This window comes from Nesoenas mayeri (assembly GCF_963082525.1).
Source record: "Nesoenas mayeri genome assembly, chromosome: 3".
Taxonomy (NCBI): domain Eukaryota; kingdom Metazoa; phylum Chordata; class Aves; order Columbiformes; family Columbidae; genus Nesoenas; species Nesoenas mayeri.
The window spans coordinates 104,730,481-104,756,415 of record NC_137544.1 but is presented as its reverse complement, the minus strand read 5'-3'; the positions used below and the strand labels follow the sequence as shown (position 1 = coordinate 104,756,415).

Below are 25,935 nucleotides of genomic sequence, written 5' to 3'. Positions count from 1 at the left end.
ATGGTCCCCGCGCTGCTGGCCCTGCTGCTGCTGCCGCCGCTGCTGCCCGGGGCGGGCGGACACTGCCCGCACCGCTGCGCCTGCAGCCAGGGCGCCCTGCGCTGCCCGCCGCCCCCGCACGGGGCGCTCCCCGCGCCCGCCCGCGCGTAAGTACCGCGGGGCGCATTGGCCAGAGTTGGGGCGGGGGGGGGGACATGCTGTTACGTGCCCGGGGGAGCGGGCGGGGTGCCGGGGACCTGCTGCTCCGCGTCCGCTGCGGGGGTCTGGGGCAGTACGCGCACCGCGGAGCAGCGCTGCCTTTCCCGGCGCCCCGGCCGTGCTCTCTGCCGGCGCGGCGGCAGTTTGGGGGAGTCTCCCATCCCGCTGAGGGGAGAAGATGTGGTGTAGTCGGGGCTGAAGTTGTACGCGGGTTTCGCAGCCTGACGTGCCGCTGCCTGACCGTGAGGAGTCCGGCGGGAGCCCGGAGGCAGCGGTTTTGTCCTCAGGAAGAAGATGCCCGTCCTTTCGGGACTTTTTCTCAATGGGCAAGGTGTTGCACTCTCAAAAGCTCCTGCTGTACGCCACCAGCCTCGGTGACAGAAGTGGTTCGGTTGTCTGAACTTCATTCTCCTGCCGTGACAGGACGCAAAAGCTGCCTTTCCTATTCTAAAAATAGTGCCTTGTAGTGGCCTAGGTAACTTTAAAGAAACCTGATTAAACGGTCGATATTTGTTCATAAAACCTCTGCCAGTTCTGGAGTTTGTTTGTTTTTACTTTCACAAATCTGACTTTTCCCAGCATCTTCTCCCAAAGCTTATGCAATTTAAAGCCTCCCATATTAAAGCATCAGAATCCTCCTAGCAGTGCTCGTTGCCTCTTTTCAGGGTCCAACTCAGTGACAAGTTAGTGGCTTATCTTTTTTCCCTCTCTGGCAGTAAAAAAGCTGCTGTGAGTTTTCACAGTTGTTCAGATCTCTATGGGGTGGTTCATCATATCCTTCTGCCTAATGCTCCTCTGGGAATTAGGATTAAATTGTAACAATAGGGAATCACAGGCTTATTCCTTTACCTCACTTCCACATCATATTCCAAACTCATGATCTAGTAGACCAAACCAAATAGTTGATATATGTAGGTATTCGAGTGGTGTTGTGTTGTTTAAGGGCTCTATCACAACACTGATCTAAACAATCATGGCGTCAAAATATGGGATTAGACGACCAACAGATAGCACAGTTGTTGTTTCTAGGATCCTTTGGTTATCTGTGGAAGAATTGAGCTGGAGTTTTCTTATTGTGCCCTTTTTGGTAACAAAGCCTGTGTTTTTAATTTTCAGCAATTTTGTTTGTAAATTTAATATGCTCTTGAAATTCCCCAGAGATGATACTATCCCTGGTCTCCTCTTTCCTTTCTCCCTAGCTCAAGAATTGATAGAAGCAAGAAATACTAATTTGTAGTAGTCTAGAGCCATGTGAATCCTTCCTCCAAAGTCAGTTTTTAGAAACATCTCTATCCTGAGGTTTATTTCCTCCCCATTTCCGTTTTACCTTAGTGTCAGAGAAAGCAGAGCCTGTGGATGCTGGAGGGACTCTCCAGAGTTATTGCAACAAGCATGTTTCTAAACTTATTTGATTATTTTCTTTCTTTTTTGGTTTACACTTTTATTTTTCCTTTTTCAATCTGTCACTCTAAGCAGAAATCACATCCCAACTTCAGTGATGAGGTTAAGACAGATAATGGGCTTATGGCTGCTGCCAGTTACGTTTCACTCAAATCAACAAGACTAGATTACGGGCAAAAATAAGGGAAGATTTTTTTCCCTTTCAACCTTTAATATAACATTTAAACTATACAGTTATTTACAAAGTCCAGCTATTAGGCTGGCTGTAGAAACCAACTTTATAGTCAGAAAATAATTCAACCAAGATTCTGCACAATACTGCAGAGAAAATATTTACACTCAGAGGTCAAAAAAATCTCTGTTTTTCAGTCTGCATTTACACAGATATGTCCAGCTCCTGCTTCCAGGCCACATCCAACCTGATTTATAGTGAATCTGGAACTATAATATTAAATTTCAGTTTCTTTGTATTTTGGGGTTTTGTGGTGTTTCTTTGTTTTTAATGGAAAACTTACATTCATCAGACAATTACAAAGCTATACTAGTGAATGTAGTCTCCAAGCCTACAGGTGTATGTGTATTCTTACTGTATTTTAGTTATTTTTCAAGTTTATTTGCTTTCACCTCTTCCTTTGATTTTCATACTAGTGTCTTCTTATCCACTCAGCTGTTGCTTTTTCCCTCCTGTTTGCTCGTTTTCTCCCCCTCTCTTACTGTCTACCTCATGCTGTTTTTCCAGCTTTGTCATTTTACTGACTTCCTCTCTTTCCATACTTTACCAATATCTTTTTAGCCGTCTTCTTCCCCTGCACAGCTTCCTTATAAGAAAGACAAAGCAAGACAAAGTTTCTTTTGTACCTTCATAGTCACATCAGTACCTGTGTGCACCAGGGGAATGGCAGTGTAGTGCTTGCAAGCGCACTAATAATTTCGGGGAGGGGGTGGGGAAGGGTTTCTGCAGTAGTGTGAGTGGCTCACGATTAATTTCAGGCACCAGGTCCAAAGCTTTGTGGCAAAAGACTGAACAAGTAGACATTTCTACCACCACGGGCATATTTGCATCTTTGGGATATTCACCCGTCACCACCTAGCAGAAAGTACTCTTTGGCTGTTCATGTGATATATCCAGCATCATAGTTCACATTTCAGGAAGATAATGCCTGATATACAGGACTTTAGAACTCAATGCCAACTCTTTACGCTGCCCCCAGAAGCTGGTAAAAACTATAGGAAAATACGGTGCTTTCAGTCTTAGTTTGAATCAATATTCCCAGTCCTTCTGATTTAAGGCCAAGGACACCACAGAATAAGATGTTTTCCACTCCCAGCAAGAATTCACCTTCGGGGCATTAGAAATATGAGTAATCCTATAAAATAGACATACTAATATATAACAGGCAACCCAGCTACAGTAACACATTCATACCCGTTGCTATAAAGACATACCTATTGCTGGGTTTTTTTAGTTTATTATTATTATTTATCAGTTGAACTAATCACATTTTGAAAAAGGCCGGTTTTGTGATACAGAGATTTTCTCCAGTAGTGTGAGTGGGCTTGTGTTTTGATTCCTCATGAACAGGTCTGCCAGCGGTCCTGCGGTCTTCTGGTCTCCAGATCTCTCAAAAGCTTCTCTTGAAGCTGGAGTCTGTGATAGTGCAGGAGCAGAAGCTTATCTTTTAGCAGATATAAACTGTTGTCAAATTCTGTCAAGTTGCCTCTGCTATATGCCAGAATTTAAAAAAATTAAAATAAAAATATGCTAGTGGTTTTATGCCACTGCATCCTTGAGACAGACCACCCATGAACATTTTCTAAAGAGCTCTTATTGCTCTGTCCATATATTCACAGCAGAGGAAGCTGAAGGTGGTTTGCTCTCGTGGTTCCTACAGGGCCCAATATTCCTAATAAAAGGAAGACAATCATCCCTGTCAAAAATCCACTCTATGATTTCAAAACAAAAATACAGGAAACAAATGCTAGCTGAAGAGAGGACATTATTTCAGCTACCAAGCAAGGACAGGATTTGATCAATCTACACACTGGTGCTGCCTCTCCTAATGTTCTTGGATAGCCTTACAGATATTTAGCCTGGCCATTTCAAACCTTACTGCCTAGAATTATGTACGTTGAAAACCTAGGTTGATTTACAGAAGCGCTAAGGGCTGGTGAATGCCAACACGGCTGGCTGGCTCCCCACTCCTTTCTGTCCATCCCTTCTCCAAGGATGAAAAGCTCTGCAGTTACCTGGAGCTGCGGTATTGTCAGCTGCTGAATGGCAGGAGGGGGTACAAGCATACAAGTTGTGATGTATTAACTACGAAAGAAACATCACAGTTTTTATTAAAAGTGCAAAAGTTCAGGCTTTAACTAACAACACTCTCAAAACGGTGTTGGTAATGTGTATTAAAGATGGATGCATCCATCCTTTCATGAGCTACAGAAATCTGGCTAGTAGCATGGGCAGGTTAGATGTATAAAGGCTTTGTAGCTTTGTAAAACCCAGTTTGTTCTTTCTTTTTTTTGACAAAAGCTTCCTCAACTCTAAGAGATGAATAACTGGTCACATCTGAGTGTCACAATCTGAGTGCTCTCAGAAAGAAATCAATATTTAATTCCTGCCAGTACCTGCTTGAGTTTCATTGTGTGCTATCAAAGACATCAGTCATGTTCAATAGCACAGACTTCAACACATGAGATAAGACCTCGCTTTACTCGGCGCTTTGGAAAAAAATAATCCTGCAACAAGCAGTTCAAAACTCTATTAACCTAAATGCTTATATACAGAGGCTGGATTGTGCTCAGCAAGCTAAAGGATCTTCTTCAAAATGTTGTAAGTATAGAGACATCTGAATGAACACGTTTCCTTTTAAAACAGGCAAGGTTTCAGGTACAAACCAACAAGATAAAGTGGGCAGGAACAGGGATGGGAACATTTACCTTTTTGGTGAATTCAAATGTTTCTGTCAATGTGGAAGTGTCTATGCATGCTACACCAGTATTTTGAGGATTAAGAGGGAAGGCTGCTTATGCATTGCCTTTTTCCTTCGTTCTTGCTGTTTGGTGGGATGCTTAATGGGACGAGGTAATATCAATGCAGATGAGTTCACAGTTCCAGCTATCAAGGTGAACTCATGAGAATTAAAAAACAAAAACCAATGAAGTTGAAATACAGAATGGATTAACTGCTGTCATGCAGTTTAACTACAGTACGTGTTAAAAGTGCTGGGTCATCCCACTTAAATTTAATCGCCCAGCTGAGGTGTCTCAGCTCAGAGCACTGTTGCCAAGGGCTTTCAGCAGGTCAGTCTGAGCCATGAATTACGGGAATTTACAACTACCATACTGCTCACCGGCACATCACAGGGGGTAGAAGATAGGAGGTTCTTGGGAGGAAGATTTTGACGTCATTAAAAGCCAAGACCTGGCTTTACTTTTTTGCACTTTCAGAAACATTCCTTTTTTTTTTTTTTTGGTAAATGTTAATACTTTTTGCAAACAGTTTCACAAAAGGCATGGTTTATTCTGGAAGCAGACCCAGCCGATGGTGCAGTTATGAGGAGGTTCCTGCTGCCAGGGTTGTAGAGCAGGAATTTCTCAGCTTCTACTTTTTATTACTTCTTGAAGTTGTTTTCTTTTTGGCTCGGAGTATTGAGCCCTACTACAGGATTATCTCTACCCTTCTGTCCCTTCAGGGGCAAATACATTTTTTTCAAAACACATGATTTAATTTCATTTCTGATTTAACCAAACCTCACACGCAACACGACGTGCCAGCATCCATCTCGAGACAGCAGCATCAAAAACGTGCCTCTTAGGTAGGGAAGAACTGCTATTCCCAGTTTGCTGACAGGGAGTCAAGGTGCAAGGAAACTAAATGCTTTGCCCCAAATCATACAGACTATTTGGAACATAGCTAGGAATTGACTCCCAGGCTCCTTGGTACCTCTAGAATTGTAACCCCAAGACATATGTATGTGTGATAGCCTGCCATTATATTGTGTGGGCATGACATATGTGCATATATATAATGTATACATATATATATATAAAAGTTGGAAAACATTTTTAATTGTCTTTGGATAAAGAATTATGATGACGAATTTTAAAAAAAGCAGGTTATATGAATAGCACGGACACATTTCAGTAAAAAAACCTTGAGGGGGGTTTAAGGATGGGAAACAAATGTCTCTGACTAGATATTTGTAATTATAAAACAAAATGGAGCAATTATCTGTTTGCACAGAGATAACGTCTTGAAATATGTTAAATATTTTCCTATGGCCTTTATCAGGGAGAGTGTGGTCATGGCTAGATAAATTGGCTGGTAAAAGTATTCTGATTCAGATTTGGAGCAGAATGGTAAAATGCAGCTCTGTCTTCCACATCGTTATTAACTTCTCATTCAAAGTAACTAAAAAATTAAAAACAAAAATATAAACTTGCTTCTAATCAACTAGCCACACTGATGCAATTTATTAAAAAAAACCCCAAAAAATTCACCACACCAGGCCTGACTCTTCTACACTTGTACACAGCCAGTGCATTGCCAATGAATTCAGGGTGCAACCCTGCAATGTTACAGGGATACTGCTGGGAGGAGAACACGATCCAGAGAATGCAAAGATACTGTTTTATAGAGAAAAAGATTTACATGAAAGCCACTTTTTCTGCAGAACTAACTTTAAATAAGCCTTTATCTTCCCTTGACTGTAAATGTAGCAGACCACTTCCATGAGGTTATTATTTTATTTAATAGGTTACGATTATTATTGATTTGATGGTGATTAGTCTTAAATTTATGCTGTTGAGGAAGTGACCCAATATCCTTTGAATTCCATTTAACTGAGATGAATGGTAAGTGGATCAGACTCCAGAGGAACAAAGAACTGCGGGTGAAATAAAATGGCTTTATGCTTTTTTGTTTTTCTGCCCACCATAATGGTACAATCTGTAAACAAGGAAACCCTGTGCCTCACAATCCCTTCCTCCCTCTCTTCTTTTTTCAGATTATTTACTCACCTGCCTGTAAAAGTAATCCCATCACATGCATTTGAAGGACTTAGAGATGCCTTCATCATGTAAGTTGACAAAATTTTTCATAGGCTTTTCCTTAATTTCTCACTAGAAATTCTATCATAAACCTCCATCCCAAATGAAATCTTTTTACAATAATGTGAAAATATGTTGCTAAAACATAGTATTGGTGAAAAAGACACTGGGGAAAGATAACATAGCATTTCTTTTCTTATAAACCATATGTAAAATATTCTCTGAAAAGATATGACTTCCTGGAGTTCCTTAACAGATCACATAACAAATGTGTTGGAGAGAACTGGATACAGCTTAATAGCTGATGACAGGTGCTTTTGATTGGCAGAGGAGATTTATTTCTATCATAACACTTTATCTTTGCCATGATAGCTGTGGCATTCTGTGATAATACATTTATGTAGTACCCAAATAAGATACTTCTTTGGTGTTTTGCACTGAAATATAAGCTTGGCAGGGGATCAGTAGGGCTGAACCCTTTCTTGGATCTTTCGGTTTAGAAGGGCTGTAATTTTGCACATTGGGCCTGTGTTGCTTCCCCTCCCTTCATTTTGTACGTATTTTATGTCAAGGACTCACACTGTAAGGCTCGTCCGACCACTCTTGCCTTTTTTTCCATTGTTCTAACTGAAAGATGGCACATTTCAGTCTCCATTATTTGCTATTTTTTTATTCTGTCTGCGTTGAGCGGTCTCTTGTCGTGGTTTAACCTGAGCTAGCAATACAACCGCAACATCTGCTCACTCGCCCCCTTCCCTCCAATAGAGGAGAGAGGGAAGGTAATAGGGAAGGGAGAAATTTGGATTGAGATAAACACAGTTTAATAAAATAACAGAATACCAATACACTACTAGTTTTATATAGATATGTATATATATGTGTGTGTATATATGTATGTATATATACATATAAAATAGAAATAAAAGATACTCAAGGCAATTCCTCACAAACTGTCCACAACTGAGCAGCCAGCCCCAGGAAGCAGCGCCCTGGTCCCGAACAGAGAAAAAAGAGGAAAAAGGCAGAAAAGCCCAGAGGCCTCTGTAAAATGGCAAAAGGCAGAACTAAACGTCCCAAACCAAACTCCCCTGGCTCTGATAAAAAAGAGCTAAGAAAGAACGCATGAGAGAAAAAAAAAAATGCCTGAGAGAGAGCAAGAGAGAGAAATGCCTGAGAGAGAGAGAGACAGAAGATGCCAACTCTCCTTAAATATGTGGCATGATGCTAATGGGATGGAATACTCTTATTGATCAGTGTGGATGCCAGTCAAGCTCTGCCCCATCTCTGCCCCCTTCCTCGCTGCCTCACACCTGTGGGCAGAACTCAGAGTGTCCTTGGCTCTCAGACCAGAGCAATTAAAAACATTAACTCTGTCCTGGGGTGTTATCTCTTGTTCTCAAACTAAGTCCAGATAGTGAGCCTGCTAGCTATGAAAGAAAGGGTTTCTAGCTGCATGAAGAAATTTAACTCATTTTCAGTCAAACCAGTACATCTCTAAAGCACAAAGTTGATGACACACCAGTGCAATGCAGAATAGGGGGATAACCTCCTCCAGAACCAAAGAAACAGCACAAACTACGCCACTTTCTTTTCAAGATGTACTTTTTGTACTTCTCTTCACCTGTGAAGAGCACATAGCGCATCAGATATTAAAATATATATTAGATGTTACATAATTTATTTTCAAGGAAACAGAGAAAGTAGAAAACGCTTTTGTGGTTCAGTTTTGAAGGCAAAGACTTGAAGGATGAGGGTAATGCCAATGCCTGAATAGACCCAACTGGATTAGTTTAGCTTTTAGTGAAAATTGGTTAAACAATTTTGTTCAAATTATATGTTCCTGTAACTCTAGCAAGTAGAAAATAAGCTAAACCCTGCTGCATGTATTCCACTACAGTGAAGTATTACAGTACAGTCCAATGGCACTGTATTATTGCAATCACTTGCATCTTAATGATTAATGAGACTTTATCATTTTCAGATGGGAGACCAACTGAAATCTACAAAGTTTCTCCTACCTGTATGACTTAAGGCTAAACTTTCCCAAACTGTATGCATATACTATTCCTCACAGAGAATGTTTTGTTCATTGACATTTTCTCTTCCATAAAGAGAATTTAATTTATTTGCCTGCATCCTTTAATGTATCTCTTCAAATTAACAGCACAGAAATTGATCTATTTGTCTGAAGTAAATCTACAGAACACTTCATAATCTTATTGAGATTTAGTATTACTTTGAAAAATGCATATTTTTAAATTATAAATCTCTAAATCATCTATTTGGCAACTCAGCACCATCTGCAAATCAGATGATAAATTATTCTCACTGCCATAACTCATTCGAACACATATAAATGGGGAGCCAGTGAGCAACACGAAGGACGATCTTTCAGGCCCCAGACCTGAAAGAGCCTTCAAGTTCTGCAACCAGACACTGACCCTTCCCAGCCCATGAGTCTTTAAGGATCAGGCACTCAGCAGGCCACCTGTTCTTCATCCATTTTTCTTTCGTGCAATACCAAAAATAACAATCTCACTGAATTCTGATTATGGAAAAAATAATGGATACTTCTGTAAGAAATTTATACGTATTTAATATATGATTTCTAGTGCGCATCCACCTTTGCCACTACAAATGAAAAAACAATTCATTCTGGTCTAAGGGTTTTAATATCCTTATTTTCTTGCAATTACAATTGCAATAAGATAACTCTCAGGACTATGATAAGACTGGCTCTGATTCTGTAGATGCATTCCAGTTGTTTGGAAAAACATTTTTTTTCTTGACAGTGTATAATCTTAGGTTCAGTTTGTGTGCCCTTCCAGTCAATTCTGTCAAGAGAAAACATTGTTTGGAAGACTTTTACCCTATATATGCATGAATATTTACTTTCAGCAGTCAGTTTTGTGTAGCCCCATAAGTCTTAATCTAGCAAGCATTTCACAGTCATCGAATAAGTATATTTTCTTTTTCTCTATACTCAGCATTCATTATTCTTAATACATGTTGAATAAGAGCATCAGTACATCAAAATCTGACAGTGCCTACAAAAACGGTCATGTTGGTTGGTGTAGTGGTAAAAAAGAGCCACTTCCTCTCCATTTGCATGTATGGAATAAAAAAGGCATTTACATCCAAAAATTATTCATAACGTGCACTGAATGCATATTTATGTATTTCTACATTAGTGGATTAGATGACCATCATTGTGACTTAATAATAGTGTATGAAGCACCATGAACTTGATCTACATCCTTACCCATGCAAATAAATTCACTAAGCAACACCGATGATAAAAGCAAAAGGCTCACAGGCTTAGGCTCACTCTTTACATTAGTTCTGGCCCTGAGCCACTACCCTACCTACAATTTCGTGAGCAAATGGAGATTGGCTGTTAAGAGATTCTTATTCCAAAGGGCTGGCATACTTCTTTGCCAAGACAGCAAAAGGCTGGTCTTTCTCAAACCCTGCTGGCACCAGCTCTCATGAGACCTTATCGCAGCCTTTCAGTACCTAAAAGGTGCCTATAATAAAGACTTTTTAGCAGGGCCTGTTGCGATAGGACAAGGGGTGATGGTTTTAAACTAAAGGAGGGGTGATTCAGGCTAGACATGAGAAAGAAATGTTTTACAATGAAGGTGGTGAAACACTGGTCCAGGTTGCCCAGAGAGGTGGTAGATGCCCCATCCCTGGAGACATTCCAGGCCAGGCTGGCTGGGCCTCTGAGCAACCTGATCCGGTTGCAGGGGGGGTGGACTGGATGAGCTTTGAAGGTCCCTTCCAGCCCAAACTATTCTATGGTTCTGTGCCTGAGGGGAGACATGAACAGACACTGATGCCAAACAAGAATTGGGGCGGGGGGGGGGGGGGGGGTGGTGAACAACTGTGTATAAAAGAAGTAAATATGAAGTGGAAAGCTGATTTCTGGTATCTTTTCCATTAATGTATTGCTTTGTGTCTGCCTTTTCATTACAGTGAAATCTCTCAGAGCGACTCCCTAGAGAGAATAGAAGCAAGTGCATTTGACAGCCTTCCCACTTTGTCTGAAATGTAAGCATCAGTTAAAGAAAGGTGTCTATGTCATGATTTAGGATCATCAAAGAGTAAAGAGTCTCCAGAGAAGCATTCTTGGTACAGATCTTCCTCTGTTATTTTGCTTAGCTTTGGATTAGATCTATAATGAGAAACATTTCTCTCCAAAGTCTCATATAAAATAGTGAGCAATCTGTAAGGTCTAGCCTTGGAGATCTAAATCTTGCAAAGACATCCATGCATAGAAATCCCATTGCTTTCAGTGAGCTCCACAATGGGAGTGGAGCTCTGTGTCTACTTTTGCCGGCACTGTCGAGCCTTCTAAGCGGGGAAGTAATTTGAGATGACAACAGATGAGAAAAATCTTCCTTTTTGAAGATGCAGTTTTTAAAGGCCTACAGTATTTAAATACATCTGCTTAGTATGCATAGCTCTTCTGTTGAGCACTAAAATATCAGTCAAACAGAACATGTACCCATTTTAAATTTGACCTGCATAGTACAGGCCTCTGAGAGAGAGAGTGAGTTAAAGCAATGACTGGGAGAATGCTCTGAAATATTTAGTGAAATTGGAAACCATAAATCTGATTCAATATCTCATTACTGCCTTTTTCACACAGCATGATCAGTGAGAGGCTTAAAAATAGTGCAACTGAGCGAGGACAAATCCATCTTTTTTTTTTCCCCTTGTACTCCGTTGAAGCCAGTTACTTGCTCACATAAGCAAGAGATACAGATTTGTCCACCTCAGACTGGGTCCTGCTTCCAGTAGAATCAGTGGTGAGTTTAGGGACAGAATAAAAGATTTGACCCAATGCATTTACCTACAGTTTATGGATAGCTTGTCATTTGCCAAAACCAAAAAGCTGAGCAAGATCATTAAAGAGCTACAGGAAACTAGCAAGAAAACCTATCTGAACCTTGAATGCTCTACAAGGATCACATTGCAAGGGTTTCATGTCCAAAGCTGCACTCAAGGCCACTTTCAATGGATAATCAGGGCAGGCAGGTTCATTGGCATTCTTGGATTTGAATTCTTGTTGCAAATTCACATGATAAAAGCTTTGAATTTTGTAAAAGCTGCATAAAGAGGTAGCTGGGTTATGGCTATTGAGCTTTTATGCAAATAGATAGGTTTACCAAATAGTACAGCTACAGAAAGTGCTCCTTGATTGAGAGGGTCTGTCCCATTTTTTGAACACCTGCTAGCAAACAGTATATCACAGATGACAGAATCACAGAATCATTTCGGTTGGGAAAGACCCTTAAGACCATCGAGTCCAACCATAAGCCTAACACTGCCAAGTCCAGCACTAAACCATGTTCCTAAGCACCATATCTACACATCTTTTAAATACCTCCAGGGATGGTAACTCCACCACTTCCCTGGGCAGTCTGTTCCAGTACTTGATAACTCTTTTAGTGAAGAAATTTTTCCTAATATCCAATCTAAATCTCCCCTGGTGTAACTTCAGGATGTTTCCTTTAGTCCTGTCACTTGTTACCTGGGAGGAGAGACCAACACCCACCTCTCACATACTTATCTCCATCTCCCAGTTCATGCAGATCTAAGCAGGCATCTGGTGCTACTAGCCACTATCTAATGAAGACCGTGGTGGTCTAACATTTTAAACCATCTGAGGAACTGCCTCATTAATATGATGGAGACACAGGATGATGCAAAGGAATCCGATTGCAGGGCAAGGACCAGGCATGCACACAGATGCGCAGAGCTCAGGCTCCTTGCTCAGCCCCACCCCCAAGACCACCAGTTGGAGGCACCGTCACCATGATGGTAGTGGGCTTGTGCCTCAGAGCTCCTGCAGTAAAGCAGAAGCTCACTGTGTTAGACACGCTGTGAACCCAGAACACATATAGAATCATTTTGGTTGGAAGAGACTCTTAAGATCAGAGTCCAACCATTACCCTAATTCTGGCACTAAACCCTAAGAACCTCATCCACAGATCTTTTGTAATAAACACCTCCAGGGATGGTGACTCCACCGCTTCCCTGGGCAGCCTCTTCCAGTGCCTGACAACCATTTCCGTGAAGAGATTTTTTCCTAATATCCAATCTGAACCTCCCCTGGCACAACTTGTGGCCATTTCCTCTTGTCCTATCATTTGCTACTTGGGAGAAGAGCCCAACACCCTCCACGCTACAACCTCCTTTCAGGTAGGTGCAGACAGCAATAAGGTCTCCCCTCAGCCTCCTTTTCTCCAGGCTGAACAGCCCCAGTTCCCTCAGCCGCTCCTCATCACACTTGTGCTCCAGACCCCTCACCAGCTTCGTTGCCCTTCTCTGAACTCTCTCCAGCACCTCAATGTCTTTCCTGTAGTGAGGGGCACAAAACTATACCAAGGAACCACCAGATGATGGCAAAATGCTAATTCCCACCAGTGACCAGGATATCCAAATTGTCTCAGCTCAGTGAACAAAGAGAATTCAGGAGCCATCACCTTCTGTCAGCTACCTAACAACTACAAGCCACTTTTATTACCAGTTACCAACAGTGCTTCAAAATGGACTCGCAGTGTATTTGTAGAAAGTTTGTGTGCAGCTGGAGAGCCTTCTGTCATGTTCTACACTTGACTGTTTTCTGACAAGGCCAATGGCTAGCAAAATTCAGGATCCTCCCAAACGTATAACGAATACAATACTGAAATACTTTTTCCTCATTACAGATTAATCCTGAACACAAAAAACCTGTTGCACATCGAGGACGGAGCTTTCAGAAACCTTCCAAGGCTAAAATACTTGTAAGAAAAAGTTATTTTCTGTTTGACTTCTTTTTTCATGCATTACGGTACACTAAAAGTACATATATCATTTACAGTACCTTTAATGGGCAGTTAACCAGTAGTGGAGTCTTTAAATAGGCAAGAAAATAAAGTAGACCAGGCCTGGGTAGTAATGGACAAACCAGTAGTCAAGTCTGCAAATTAGCTCTGATAAGTGCTTATTTCTAGAATAAAGCTTTCAGATAGACAAGATAACATGCTAAAGGGGTAACTAAATCTCTTCTTTGTGCTTAATGTAGAGGTAACATACGTTGCTTCTCCAGGGCACTGCTTGAGGATACTACAAACTTAATTTTTATAGGTCTTACAAACACAATTGGAGCCTAATCAAAAACTGAAAATTTGTCACCTTTTAATACATTGTTAAACTTGCACCTACCAAGTTGACTTCTTGTTGCATTCACTCTGGTAATCTTTTCTCCTGTAAATAAGAATTATGCTTTTCTCTAGGAGCATTTGTAACACTGGATTAAGACTGTTTCCAGACCTGACACAGATCTTCTCATTAGAAGCTCATTTTATTTTGTAAGTAGATACCCAACCTAACCCAGCTGGGAGTCTTTCCATCTTGTTCCTGGATCACTGACAAAAATGCCTTTTTTTTTTAATCCCAAAGGGAGCTCTGTGATAACTTGCGTATGACAACTATACCACAAAATGCTTTCCAGGGGATGAACAACGAATCGCTGACACTGTAAGTAAAACAGTCCTAGCTGCAGTTCCTTCTGTGAAGATAACACTTCAGCTTGAGGAGAGCAGCTCAACTGTATAAAAACCTTGAAATTAAGCCCCATACAATACATGTCTGTATTATGAGTTAAATGAAATGCTTAGGAAGTAGAGAGGTGTTCTTCAAGCTGAAGAGCAGGATATTATCCAAAAGCTAAATTCACATAGGAAAGAAAATATGAGAAAAAATCCAAATCCTCATCTTTCATGCAACACCGTTTTTAAAAGTACTATCAACAGGACATAAATTCCAAAAGCTGCGCTGGAGGCCAGGGTCTCTCTCCTTCCTTCAGTGATGCGGTTTCCTGAAAAAAATGTTTGCAGGGACCAAGCAGGTGGATACTGTGGATCAGGTTCCCTCCAAAGACGAGGTACAAAGTACCAATGTTTGTTCTTACCCTGATTTCACTTGACTTGGATTATGTTGATTCTCCCCACCAAGACTTTTCTTTTAGCAAACTCTGAATTCATTGGCACAGCCACCTGTGAGACAGGTTGGTTTGATGCCAAATGAGATGCCCCACTCGAGGGATGCAAAAAGCAGCAGAAAGCCAAAGTGAGATGTCATCTGTCAGCACAGCAAGAACCACGTGTGGATTCCACAGGACTCTTGCCTTCACAAAGACTTCCATAAAGTGCTGAAATAGGAGAAGAATCACAGACTGAGCCTCACCGTAGGACAGGGCTGGAATTGAGGTTTCCTGAGGAAGGACCAGCTGAGCAACAGCTGGCAGCAGCAGGCCAACTACTTTGTGTATATAGATACAAATACCCATTTGGAGGCCAGTAAAGCCAACCTTTGCAGACCAGACTGATATTTAAAAGGCAGCACACATCCAGATGGAGAGTCTTGCCTTGAGACAAAAGTGTACCAAAACCCCCACACAAAACTCCATCAATACTTGCACCTGCAAATGAGCTGTGCACACAAGCAAGTGCTGTAGTTGACTGGATTGGGCACTACATCAGGCTGATGTGTGAGCATGACAGTAATTTCAATAGAGATTTCTTTTTTTTAAATGCATTGACCAATACCTTCTGCAACCATTAGAGGAGCTGAGCATAAATGTGACTGAAGACTACTCCACCAAACGTTAAAGAGGAGCAATTGCTTAGTTTAGGGTATAATTTCATCCTATATGCCTCTTTCCTACCAGCAAGTTCTCCAAGTAACTTCAGCAAAATTATTATTCTGTTAGTGGTGCAAGAAAATGAACGTGCAAGAGACTGAGAAAGGTGCTTAAAATTTTTACTGTAACTCTAAAGTGTATTAAATGGGAGTCAAAATCAGTCTGGAAACAGCTAATGATAATTTTCTCCCATCCTTTTCTGATAGAGAGCTCACCACAAGAAGAAAATAATTACCTTATCAGCAGCTTCCTAATTGTAGAGCTACATGTTAACTCCACCCCATGTGGTTAACTGTAATTAGCTGAAATAATTCTGGTTGTTGCAGCACGGTCTGGTGAAACACAAGTAATCCATGTATGAAGGTGTAAAGTCAACCTGAAGTAATACTGTGCACTACAAATAGCTAATTCAGTCTTTCAAACAGTTAAGTGTTTCATGTGGATGGGGAAAGTGATCCTACATATCCTCATGGTTTTTTAAGGAAATCACTTATTTCAGCATCGTGCTGAGATAGATACCTTCTCACATCAATTGTAGCCAGGCGCTCTGGAGCCCATACTTCCAGCTTTTCTTGGGAGCACGTTTCATAGCCCCAGATTCTGCTCTCCCAAAAACAAGTGAAGAAGCAGAGATTTTGTGTAATTTATAAACTTCAGCACATTTTCCATTAGGGCTTAATATTAAAGAAAAAGTACTATATACAAATTATAATATTGAAATTCTAATGGAAACATGAACTTAATATCAGAAATGGATTTTCCTCAGGGAAATGGGACTCATAGGTTAGATCTCCTAACAAAGGACAGCTGGACCTCAGGTGCAGCAGAGCCCAGCCATCTGGTCCCAGGGTGGAGAATGAAGAACTCAACGTGGCACCAAGCATCCGTGGTGCAGCACAGGGGACAGCAAGGTTTCTGCAGCACAAACCCAGCTTAGCAGCCCTGCTTTGGAGGAGCTGGTAGCTCCCTGACCCCTGGATGATGCACAACTCACCCCTGCCTCTCTGCAAAGCTCTCTCTTGGGCTGCTGGATCTGCAATCCATCAGCACCCTCTTGTTTTAGAGTTGCTTTCCACCTGACACTTCTCTAGCCCTGGCAGCCTTCCATTGCATGTGCTGAGACCACAAAGTCCAGGTCTTCTGCCTCCAGGTTGTTGTCTGCCTACTTAGAATAATGTCTTGTTTCTGGATCTCAGCCCAAGGCAGGCACAGGTGAGCTCCTCAGAGCAGGGAGGATCTGTACGTAAGCAGAAATTCTCTTCAACAGCTAAACAGGAAGGTGCTTAGGGAATTTAAGCTGCAATTTTATCTTCATTTTAGAGTTAACATAAATCATGCAATAGTTACTTATGTTCTTTATAAGCAAGATCCTCTCTTCATTAAAATGAATGCAGCATTAAAATTTTAAACCTGTAGTACCTAACATAATCTCATATCTTCCACATGTTTTTTCCTTGCATGTTTTTTTTGCATCCCCAGGAGATTATATAAAAATGGATTTGAAGACATCCACAGCCATGCCTTCAATGGGACAAAGCTGAATCAATTGTGAGTACATTTCACCTCCTCCATATTTTTTTTAAACAGGAAATAGTAGTTCAAGTACAGTCAGAGGCTCTTCCTTCAGCTTAACGAGCTGTGTCTTGCATTTTCTGATACTCATTAGAAAACTGCACATTTCAGTGTCATTGCGACTCAGTTGTTAATCCTGCAGTGCTTACTGCTTTTCCTCAAACACTATCCCTTAGAATGCTGCAGGTTTTTTATTTAAAAAGCTCATAATTTTTAACAAAATTTAATACATTCTTAAACTTAGCAGCAGTAGTGGAAATCTTGAAACCATAGCCCAAACCTACATTTTACATCTGGAAACATCAACAGTTTCTAGATCACTCTCGCAGGCTCTGGGACTAGCCTCTTGGTTTAGACACAACTTTTGCTGCATTTATATATGCTGCTGGAGTGAAGGAACCAGATTGGTTGCTGGTTTAAGTCAGAAGAAACTGGAAATTATCAGAATTAAGCATAGATTACAGTGATCTGGTGGCATCAGCAGAAGGAAAGGTCTCATGAGAAATTCAAGCGCTCCCAGGCCAGATATTGCAACAACAACCACTATGGTGGGAGAAAGGATTGAAATAGACAGAAAGAAGAAAACAAAAAAGGGTTATTTTAAAATATGGATGTAAAGAGACTTAATGTTCAATTCCACAGAATCTTGAAGGACAATAAGAACCTCAGGTGGATACATGACGACGCCCTGAGAGGGGCCATAGGGCCAGATGTCCTGTAAGTACCCACCGCTCCGTTACCTGGGATTTTAGGTGTCCTATGGGAACCTGGATGTGCTACGTGGGCTGCATCATCTCAGCAAACACAGGCTTTGAGTCTGGAAGAAAACATAATCTTTTACCCTCTGCTTGTAAAATGGAAATATGTCAACGAGATGTCATGAAATCACAGAGTGGAAGGCTCAGTTTGCACCATGACAAATGTTTATCAGCCAGTTTTAGCGTTGGCATTGACCTCTGCCTCTTAGATATGTTGGCCTTTACTTTGTGTCACATCCTCCTGATTCTATTCCTGTGCCTTACGTTCTGACATTGCAAACTAACTTCTCTTTGGTAGGATGAGTATGTTTTTACAACATATTATTTTAGAATTTGGTCATAAAGCTGAACTAGCTGATTGCATACTATTAGCCTGTGCTGAATACACATTATTATACACATACACATTATTATCATCCTCATGCTTTATTAATCAAGTACTTACTGGAGGGCTGGACTGGCTGTAACTCTGTGCAATAAAACCCAGTGGGTGGTTCCATAAATAGCACTATGAGCTGCACGTGCCATTTTGTTCCTTTTATTGCTGCTTTACAGTACATGGCATTACTAATATCACTTTCACAATTGTAGCCTTTTTTTCCCCTGTTTAACAGCCTGACTCTGAAAATCCTTAGTCATGTCGATGGCCTTTCCTTACCCAACTTGAAAAACATTCCTCTAAAGTTACTCAAAGCCAAAGCGCTTAAGTTTGTCTTGGCAAGAATGATGGATTATTTTATGTGTTTAATAACCATTTAATTAAAACACCTAGAACAGCCCTTCAGAGCCAAGCAGAGAGCCATGAGGGCATCTTACTTGTTAGCTGGCTGGAGAGTCACGTTCACCCACTTTCTCTGGCCTTAAGAGCCATCCCTTGCTCCATGCTTAGTGACTTTCAAACAGAGAAGTCAGGGACATCCCCTGAAACAATGGGGTTTGGTTTCCCCAGAACAAAGTGAGCTCCTTGCCTCACTGGGGCTCCTGGGCTGCAGGAATGCTCTTACCCCACTGCTCTTGTGTTTCTGAGCTGGGTATCAGGTGCTGAAATGGCTTTGCAGATTTAGGCCTTTGTCAAAAAATGAGTTGCGGTTACCTACCATCAGCGCTTCAGTGGTATTTTTATACATGTGAAAAGATAATACTTCCTTTATTTCACAGGGATGTTTCTTACACAGCGCTGGAGTCCCTGCCTAGTTACGGGCTCGAGGCCGTTCAAGTCTTAAATGCAACGTCATCTTACTCGCTAAAGAGACTGCCACCACTGGATAAATTCAGCAATCTTCTGGAAGCTGTTCTAACGTATCCCAGCCACTGCTGTGCTTTTCGAAATCTAAGGACAGAAAAGTAAGTACGAATAGCGCATTATTGTATTGCAATACTTCAGAAGCTCCAAAATGGCAATTCAGTTTTATTCAGCTCACAAGGTTTGATTATCCTTATCCCAGTTACAAGGAAGCTGTGGTACATAGCGAGGCCTCACACAAAACAACAGATTTCTGCTAAAGCCAGGACAATTACCTCGATTTATTTTAGAATAGAAATGGATCCCATCCTGTGCCAGGATGTGCCAGCAGGAACATTATTCTGAGTTTGCTTAAAGCTTATATTTTTCTTGGTATCTCAATTAAAAATCCTACTTGGAAGATAGGCGTCCATCAATAGCCTTTAGCTATGTAGCTTATCTAATGCGGGTGATATGATGGCCTAGTAGAAAAGGCAGGCTTTCAATTACTCACCAAAATTAGGAATCCTGCAGAAAGAGGTTATTTGGTTTAGTCCCCATCATTTCAGATAGCAATAGACAGTATTGGTCTCCTCGCTATTGGAACCATGGCCCAGAGAGAGCTTTGTATCTGCTAATTCGGGGAGGTCAATCTCAGACAACTGGAACTAATTTTTCAGCATTTTTTTTTTTCAAAGAAATCAACCCTCAGTTGGCTTTAGGCAGCCAAAGTAACTCCAAATGAGGTTAGTTGAGGCTATGAGGATGCCTTGCTTCCCATCTGTCTCAAATGAAGGCTACAGAAAAGACGTACGGAGCAGTCATTTGTGGGAAGCCTGATCTGTGCAACTTGTATGCCATCACATCAGCACTGCATTGCAAAGGCAGGAGTAGATTTCAGTTCTTTAGGGTAAAATTAGGGATGATACTATGCTTTCTTGGCATCCATCATTCTACTAAGTGGTTCCTGGTTCAGCAAGAGTAGAGTGAAGATCCTACAGTCAAGGGTTTCAATTGCTACTAAACTCGGATTCAGTTCCAGATTAAATCTCTGAGCACATTCAATGCCGAAGCAACTCTGGGACCAAAATAAACCAAAAAGTTTTATTCATTCTGATGAAGACAACTACTTTTCTGATATTAATTTCAGGTGCTTGAGTTTGCAACGTTATCATACTCTATAAAAACAGGGATGCTTGAGTTAGTCGCTTTCTTATAATTGGTGGCTGTTTTTTTAGTAAAAAAAAAAAAAAAAATGCAAATCAAGAAACTGTGCTGCCCAAGTAACTGGGGCACAGCTGGATTCAGAGCAGTGCTGGCACATTACCCATCTGCACAGCCCCAGCTGCTGGAAAAACCTGTACAAGTCATGGGCTCTATCTTCTATATGACCAGCTACTGCAGAGGAACAAGAGGCAGATCTCTGGCCGTCTTCCTTGTGTCAAGGGTTTAGATTGCAGGGTGACAATAAAACCCTGGCAGATGTATTGTTAACCTCCTCTCCACCTCCACTTCCCCCTTTTGCCCCTCGCTCTCCCCCCTTCCCACTCAGGACAGGCGATCGGGAGGGAAAGAAGGACAGAGAGAACAGAGTTGGAAAAATTAACAATGTTTTACTAATGCTACTAATAAGAATAGAGAAAATAATGCAAAATATACAAAACCAATCTTGAAAGTCTCAGCAACTGCAGAGCCGGCACCCAAAGTCCTGGATTGGACTCTGCAGCCAACCGGAGCTGGATTCAGTCTGTCACTAGGCCTCAGTTCGCAGGGACAACTCGCAAGGTCCTCTCCTAATGTCGGCCATAAGGAAAAGGGAAAAAGGGACAAGATCCTTGTGATCTCCCACTTTTATATGAAGTATTCACGTGAATGGAATGTTACACACAGTTGGTCAGTTTCTTGGTCACCTGTTTCTCGTTGTCCCTCTCGCGAGATGTCCATCCATGCTTATCAATTAGTTTGCATTCCATTGCTATGTTTACCAAAACAAGTATCTGGTTCTCCAGGAAAATGCAGCTAATATGAAGGCTTTAGCTGACAGGCAAATTCACTAAAAGAGAAACTTGTTTTTTAACAAAACCAGGACACCTTGTCATCTACTGGTGATAGCAGAGGGACACAGAGACTGAGGCCTCCCAAGACCTTCCCAGGTTACACAGGGAAGTCTTTGTGTGGTTATGTATTCTCATGGTCACCCAGCTGCAGCCTGCTTCTGTCTCCTAGCCTGTTCTGTTGCCCTGCACCCTATATACAGTCATCCCACATAGTCTTTACTGGCCCATATCTCATTCCTTAGCACCTGTGGGTGGCACACTCTGCTCAGTGAGATACAGGGACAAGGTCTTGCATGTATCTCACCGGGCAAGCAGGGTCACTTAAGTCAGCATCACAGACATTAGGGAAATGATAGTACTCACACCAAATACTCTTGAGATTTCTGGGGTGCAATTGTGGTGTGCTCATTCCCTGAGCCATGTAAGAGAGGTAGAATGTGGGATTCAGTCCCCAAGACCTTTGTCCACTGGTCTGAATGGGAGAGGGATGGCAAGGGGGCAGGGGAAGCAGGTTATACCACATCTTCAAAAAAATTACAGAAAAACTGCCTATTTCTGTTGCCATCCCATTATTTATAAGCATCACATAGAGGCTTAGATTGACATCTTAAAACCTTATGTCTCTCATTATACATAAAACTTTCTATAAGCTTCCAAGTGTCTGATTCTCTTAGGAGTACACAAAAGAGCACAGTGGTTTTGCCAGCTCTTTCTGCTGTTGCTATGAGGTCACACAAAGCCATTTCCATTCACCCTGGCAGAGTACCTGGCTCATCCTTTCAAAGCCTCAGAACCAGAGATTTTCCCAAATAGGTCATCTTTCAATTTGTACTTTTCAAATTGCTTTTCTTCCAGCATGTAAGGTCTACCTCCAGATCCCAAATGGTTTTTGAAAAGGGAGTATCAGGCGAACTTCCCAGCTATTGTTAACATGCGCTTCTCTAAAAGCAGGCATAACTGCTAACATTCATACCGGTAGAGAACCTGGCCCACTTCAATACAATATTTCATGAGGCAAAACATACCTTTTAGTTCCAGCTCAAGTTATTTCACTACAAAAATACATCATAAACAATAACCAAGCTGAAAGACCATCCTTTTATCCCCCCATGAGGTACTGGCTACTGCCACAGTATTTGAAGCATTCTCCTCCCCACTTCTAGAGCTCTACGTGAATGTTCACACTACTGTGAGGCCACCTCTGGCTCACCTTATGTGTCTGTGAAGATCACTTGCAGAGAAGATGAGAACTTGGCCAAAATCCAGACTGAAATTCAACTTCCTTTTCATCCTTCTTTCAGACAAAGTTCCTTGCTTTCTATTTTTGACAACTTCTCCAAAGTGTGTGAAAGCACCATGAGGAAACCAACAAATGAAATATTGTAAGTACCTCTCTGCTTACAGATGCTGGAAGTAGCAAATATGGACCTTGCCCTCCTGCTGTTCATGTAGGTTTTTTTCCAAAAAAGCAAGTCTTTTGCTGCCGACCTAGTCACCCTTACAAGTTGCACAGTGGCAATTTTATGATCATTAGACCAAGATTTGTGATTTTGATGTTAAAAAGCAAAAGGGGGGAAAAAAACAATTTCATAAGCTTTACTCACTCCAGCTTCTCTTCTGAATTCTTGAAAGACTTTCAAAGGCGTGATTAAATATTTAAGAAAGTTAATGTCCTACATGGAGGCTTTTCATGCCCTGAGATAATTGCAGTTATTTGCGTGATTCAAAGAGCTGCTACTGTGGGGGGTTTTTTTGCCTATAGAAAGGATAATTAAAAGTCTATATGTCAGCAGTTTTCCATGGTAGAAATAGAACCCCTGAGTTAGAAATTTTCTGACCCCCTGCAATTGGTTTACCTCTTCTAAATCTGTCTTTCCATATCATCACAGTTCTGTTTGACGGTGTTCAGCAGGACAATGAGAAAGGCTAAAATCAAAATTGTTGCTGTTGGCCATGCTGGATGACACAGGCTCTAAGCCAGTATTTAAAAGAGAAGTTTGAGGCTCTGCAACTCTCCATCCCTCTAAATCTAAATGGGAGACCATGGGACTTCTCTTCAGTCATGAGGTGGGGTCAGAGCATTGCAGTGTCTAGGAAAGAAAAGGTTGTGGTCACAAAATTCCAACAGCTAAAAACAGCCACGTGTGATTGATTCACTGGGATGCTGACTTCCTTGGACATTATCTTAGTGGTTGATTCATGAGGTCTCCTACACTTGCAGTCTAGTTTTATTCGGCCTTGTGTAAAGAAATATGTGAGAAATATGATCACACAAATCACCAGTGCCTACACCAGAGTAATCGCCTGCTTTGGGTTAGCATCTGTTGCACTCCTACTGTGCATTAAATGGTCTGCCCAGTCTATTGGCTCCTGAAGCTTTTTGCTTTGGTAAGTCTCCATACCAGCAATTCTCCAAGCAGACATTATGTTAAGCAAATGAAGGTCATGATTCATGGGCTGAAGGGCTGTAAGTTGCAAAGTTTGGGAACCACAGCAGAAATCAGCTGACAGTCCTGAGCTCTTATTAGAAGAAAAAAAAAAAACCAGCTGGCACATGGCAGCGTGTTTGCATGGCCTCACAGCAACCCACAAACATTTTTTATTAGTAAATAGAGTTAAATATATTCCCTGCTCTACCAGTTTAACTCAGGCAAGAAGCAGCAAGAGATTGGGCATATTTTCATGTACAGGGAGAAGAGTTAGGATAACAGTACTGGAAAGTTATTTGCCCAACAGGAATAGCTGAAAAGCAGCTCAGCTTCATTTGCCAGTTGAGACCCTGCTCCAGAAAAATAGTTTAATGTATATGCTTCAGTAGATGCAGAAATTTAAGCATGTATTTAAGTGATCCCACAGCTGCCCGTTTTCTGAGGAGTTGTCCTCCACAGAGAAGTTTTCCAAGTCTCACACTGCAGATTGAGTGTTTGCCCAAACACAGTTGGAATGGATATTTCTGGATAGTTCTGCAAATAGGTACCCGTTCTGGCAGGGAATCTGAAGGGACAGTGCTTGTTTATAAAATGTTTCTTCTTTGTCAGGCTTATCCTCACACTACTGATGACCTGGAGATTAGAGAGATCAGTTTTAAACACGTAGAAATATTTCTAATTAGGCATTGGGTCCAGTCTAAACTTAATACAGAATCACAGAATGTTAGGGATTGGAAGGGGCCCCAAAAGATCATCCTAGCCATTGACATTAGTTAACTGTGCACTTCTACTCTTCATCTTATAGTACTGTGAATATCAAATTCCTCATCACTTCCCAAGTCATATGTAGTCTCAGGACTTTGATAATTTCATTTCCTGGGGGAGGTAAGGCTGCACAGTTAAAGTCCTTAGGTTATTTTAGTTTGGCTTCTATAAATTTCTGATAGACCTATATACATCAAGCCTATAATCAATCAATTCGAGTGTTATTGCAGTTTGAACAGTGCACTAGCAGCATGAGAAAGATGGCTTGCTTCCAAAGCAATCAATATTAAATACTTGCAAATAAGTTGTATAAGAAAGCATTTCTGTGGATGTGATTATGACCTCTGCTGCTCTCCAAGGCTGCTACCCAAACAAAAAGCATCCTTACAAAGCTTCATTATATGTCAACACCCTGTAGAAACACATGTAGGAAGTAACTGTTTTAAAACAAGTGTTATCTGTTGTATTTTACAAAAGAGTGTGAGCAGCCTGTAACAAATAATTCACTTCTATTTGTGGGGGGGGTTTTTTAAATAGTTACAGAGATTACTCTTACAACACATCGCTGTGGTCAGCAGAAAAGAGCATTTACCCATTCGCAACAGATGAAGAAACCTCTCCTTATAGCTACTCAGCCATTTTCGATGACAGTGAAATGACCGACTTTGACTTTGAGTATGACTTTTGTCAGCCTAAAATACTCACGTGCACTCCAGAACCAGATGCATTTAATCCCTGCGAAGACATCCTGGGATACAGCTTTCTCAGAGTCCTGATCTGGTTTATCAACATCCTTGCCATTGCTGGCAATTTCACCGTACTCCTCGTTCTCATAACGAGCCATTACAAGCTCACCGTTCCTCGCTTCCTTATGTGCAACCTCTCCTTTGCCGATTTTTGCATGGGACTTTACCTGCTGCTCATTGCTTCTGTCGACGCCCAGACGAGCGGCCAGTACTACAACCACGCCATAGACTGGCAGACGGGCAGCGGCTGCAGCACTGCCGGCTTTTTCACCGTCTTTGCCAGTGAGCTCTCGGTGTACACGCTGACAGTGATCACTATCGAGAGGTGGCACACCATCACCTATGCCATGCAGCTGGATCGGAAGCTGCGGCTGCGGCACGCCGTGCCAATCATGCTCGGCGGCTGGGTCTTCTCCATCTTCATAGCAGCGTTGCCTCTCCTCGGGGTCAGCAGTTACATGAAGGTCAGCATTTGTTTACCCATGGATATCGAAACGAGTATTTCCCAAGCCTACATATTGCTGATCTTAGTGCTCAACGTTGTCGCCTTCATTGTCATTTGTGCTTGCTACATTAAGATTTACATAGCTGTTCAGAACCCAGAGCTTGTAGCTGCCAATAAAGATACCAAGGTCGCCAAGAGAATGGCAATACTGATCTTCACGGATTTTACCTGCATGGCCCCCATCTCCTTTTTTGCCATATCCGCTGCCTTTAAAGTACCTCTCATCACAGTGACAAACTCCAAGATTTTGCTGGTTTTATTTTACCCTGTCAACTCCTGCGCAAATCCATTTCTCTACGCGATTTTCACCAAAGCATTCCGAAGGGATTTCTTTCTGCTGATGAGCAAGTTTGGTTGCTGTAAGAGCCGAGCAGAGCTTTACAGGATGAACTATTTCTCTGCTTATACCTCCAACTGCAAGAACGGCAGCTCAGCCCCAGGCCCCAGCAAAGCCTCACAAGTGCTGCTGCTCTTGTCGGCATTAGAGAAGCCGTATCCTGCAGTACGGGACAAGACACCTTGCAATGAAAATTAA

General features: G+C 41.7%; 1 protein-coding gene across 1 annotated transcript; it reads left to right on the top strand.

The window, feature by feature from the left end:
- Positions 1-25,935, top strand: LHCGR (luteinizing hormone/choriogonadotropin receptor; the record flags this gene model as incomplete). The annotated part of the gene is made up of 11 exons (XM_080341951.1): positions 1-146; positions 6,609-6,680; positions 10,630-10,704; positions 13,371-13,445; positions 13,938-14,012; positions 14,104-14,181; positions 16,826-16,894; positions 17,561-17,635; positions 18,835-19,020; positions 22,257-22,337; positions 24,693-25,935. The coding sequence occupies 11 exons, from the start codon at positions 1-3 to the stop codon at positions 25,933-25,935; spliced, it is 2,175 nt and encodes a 724-aa protein (XP_080198077.1).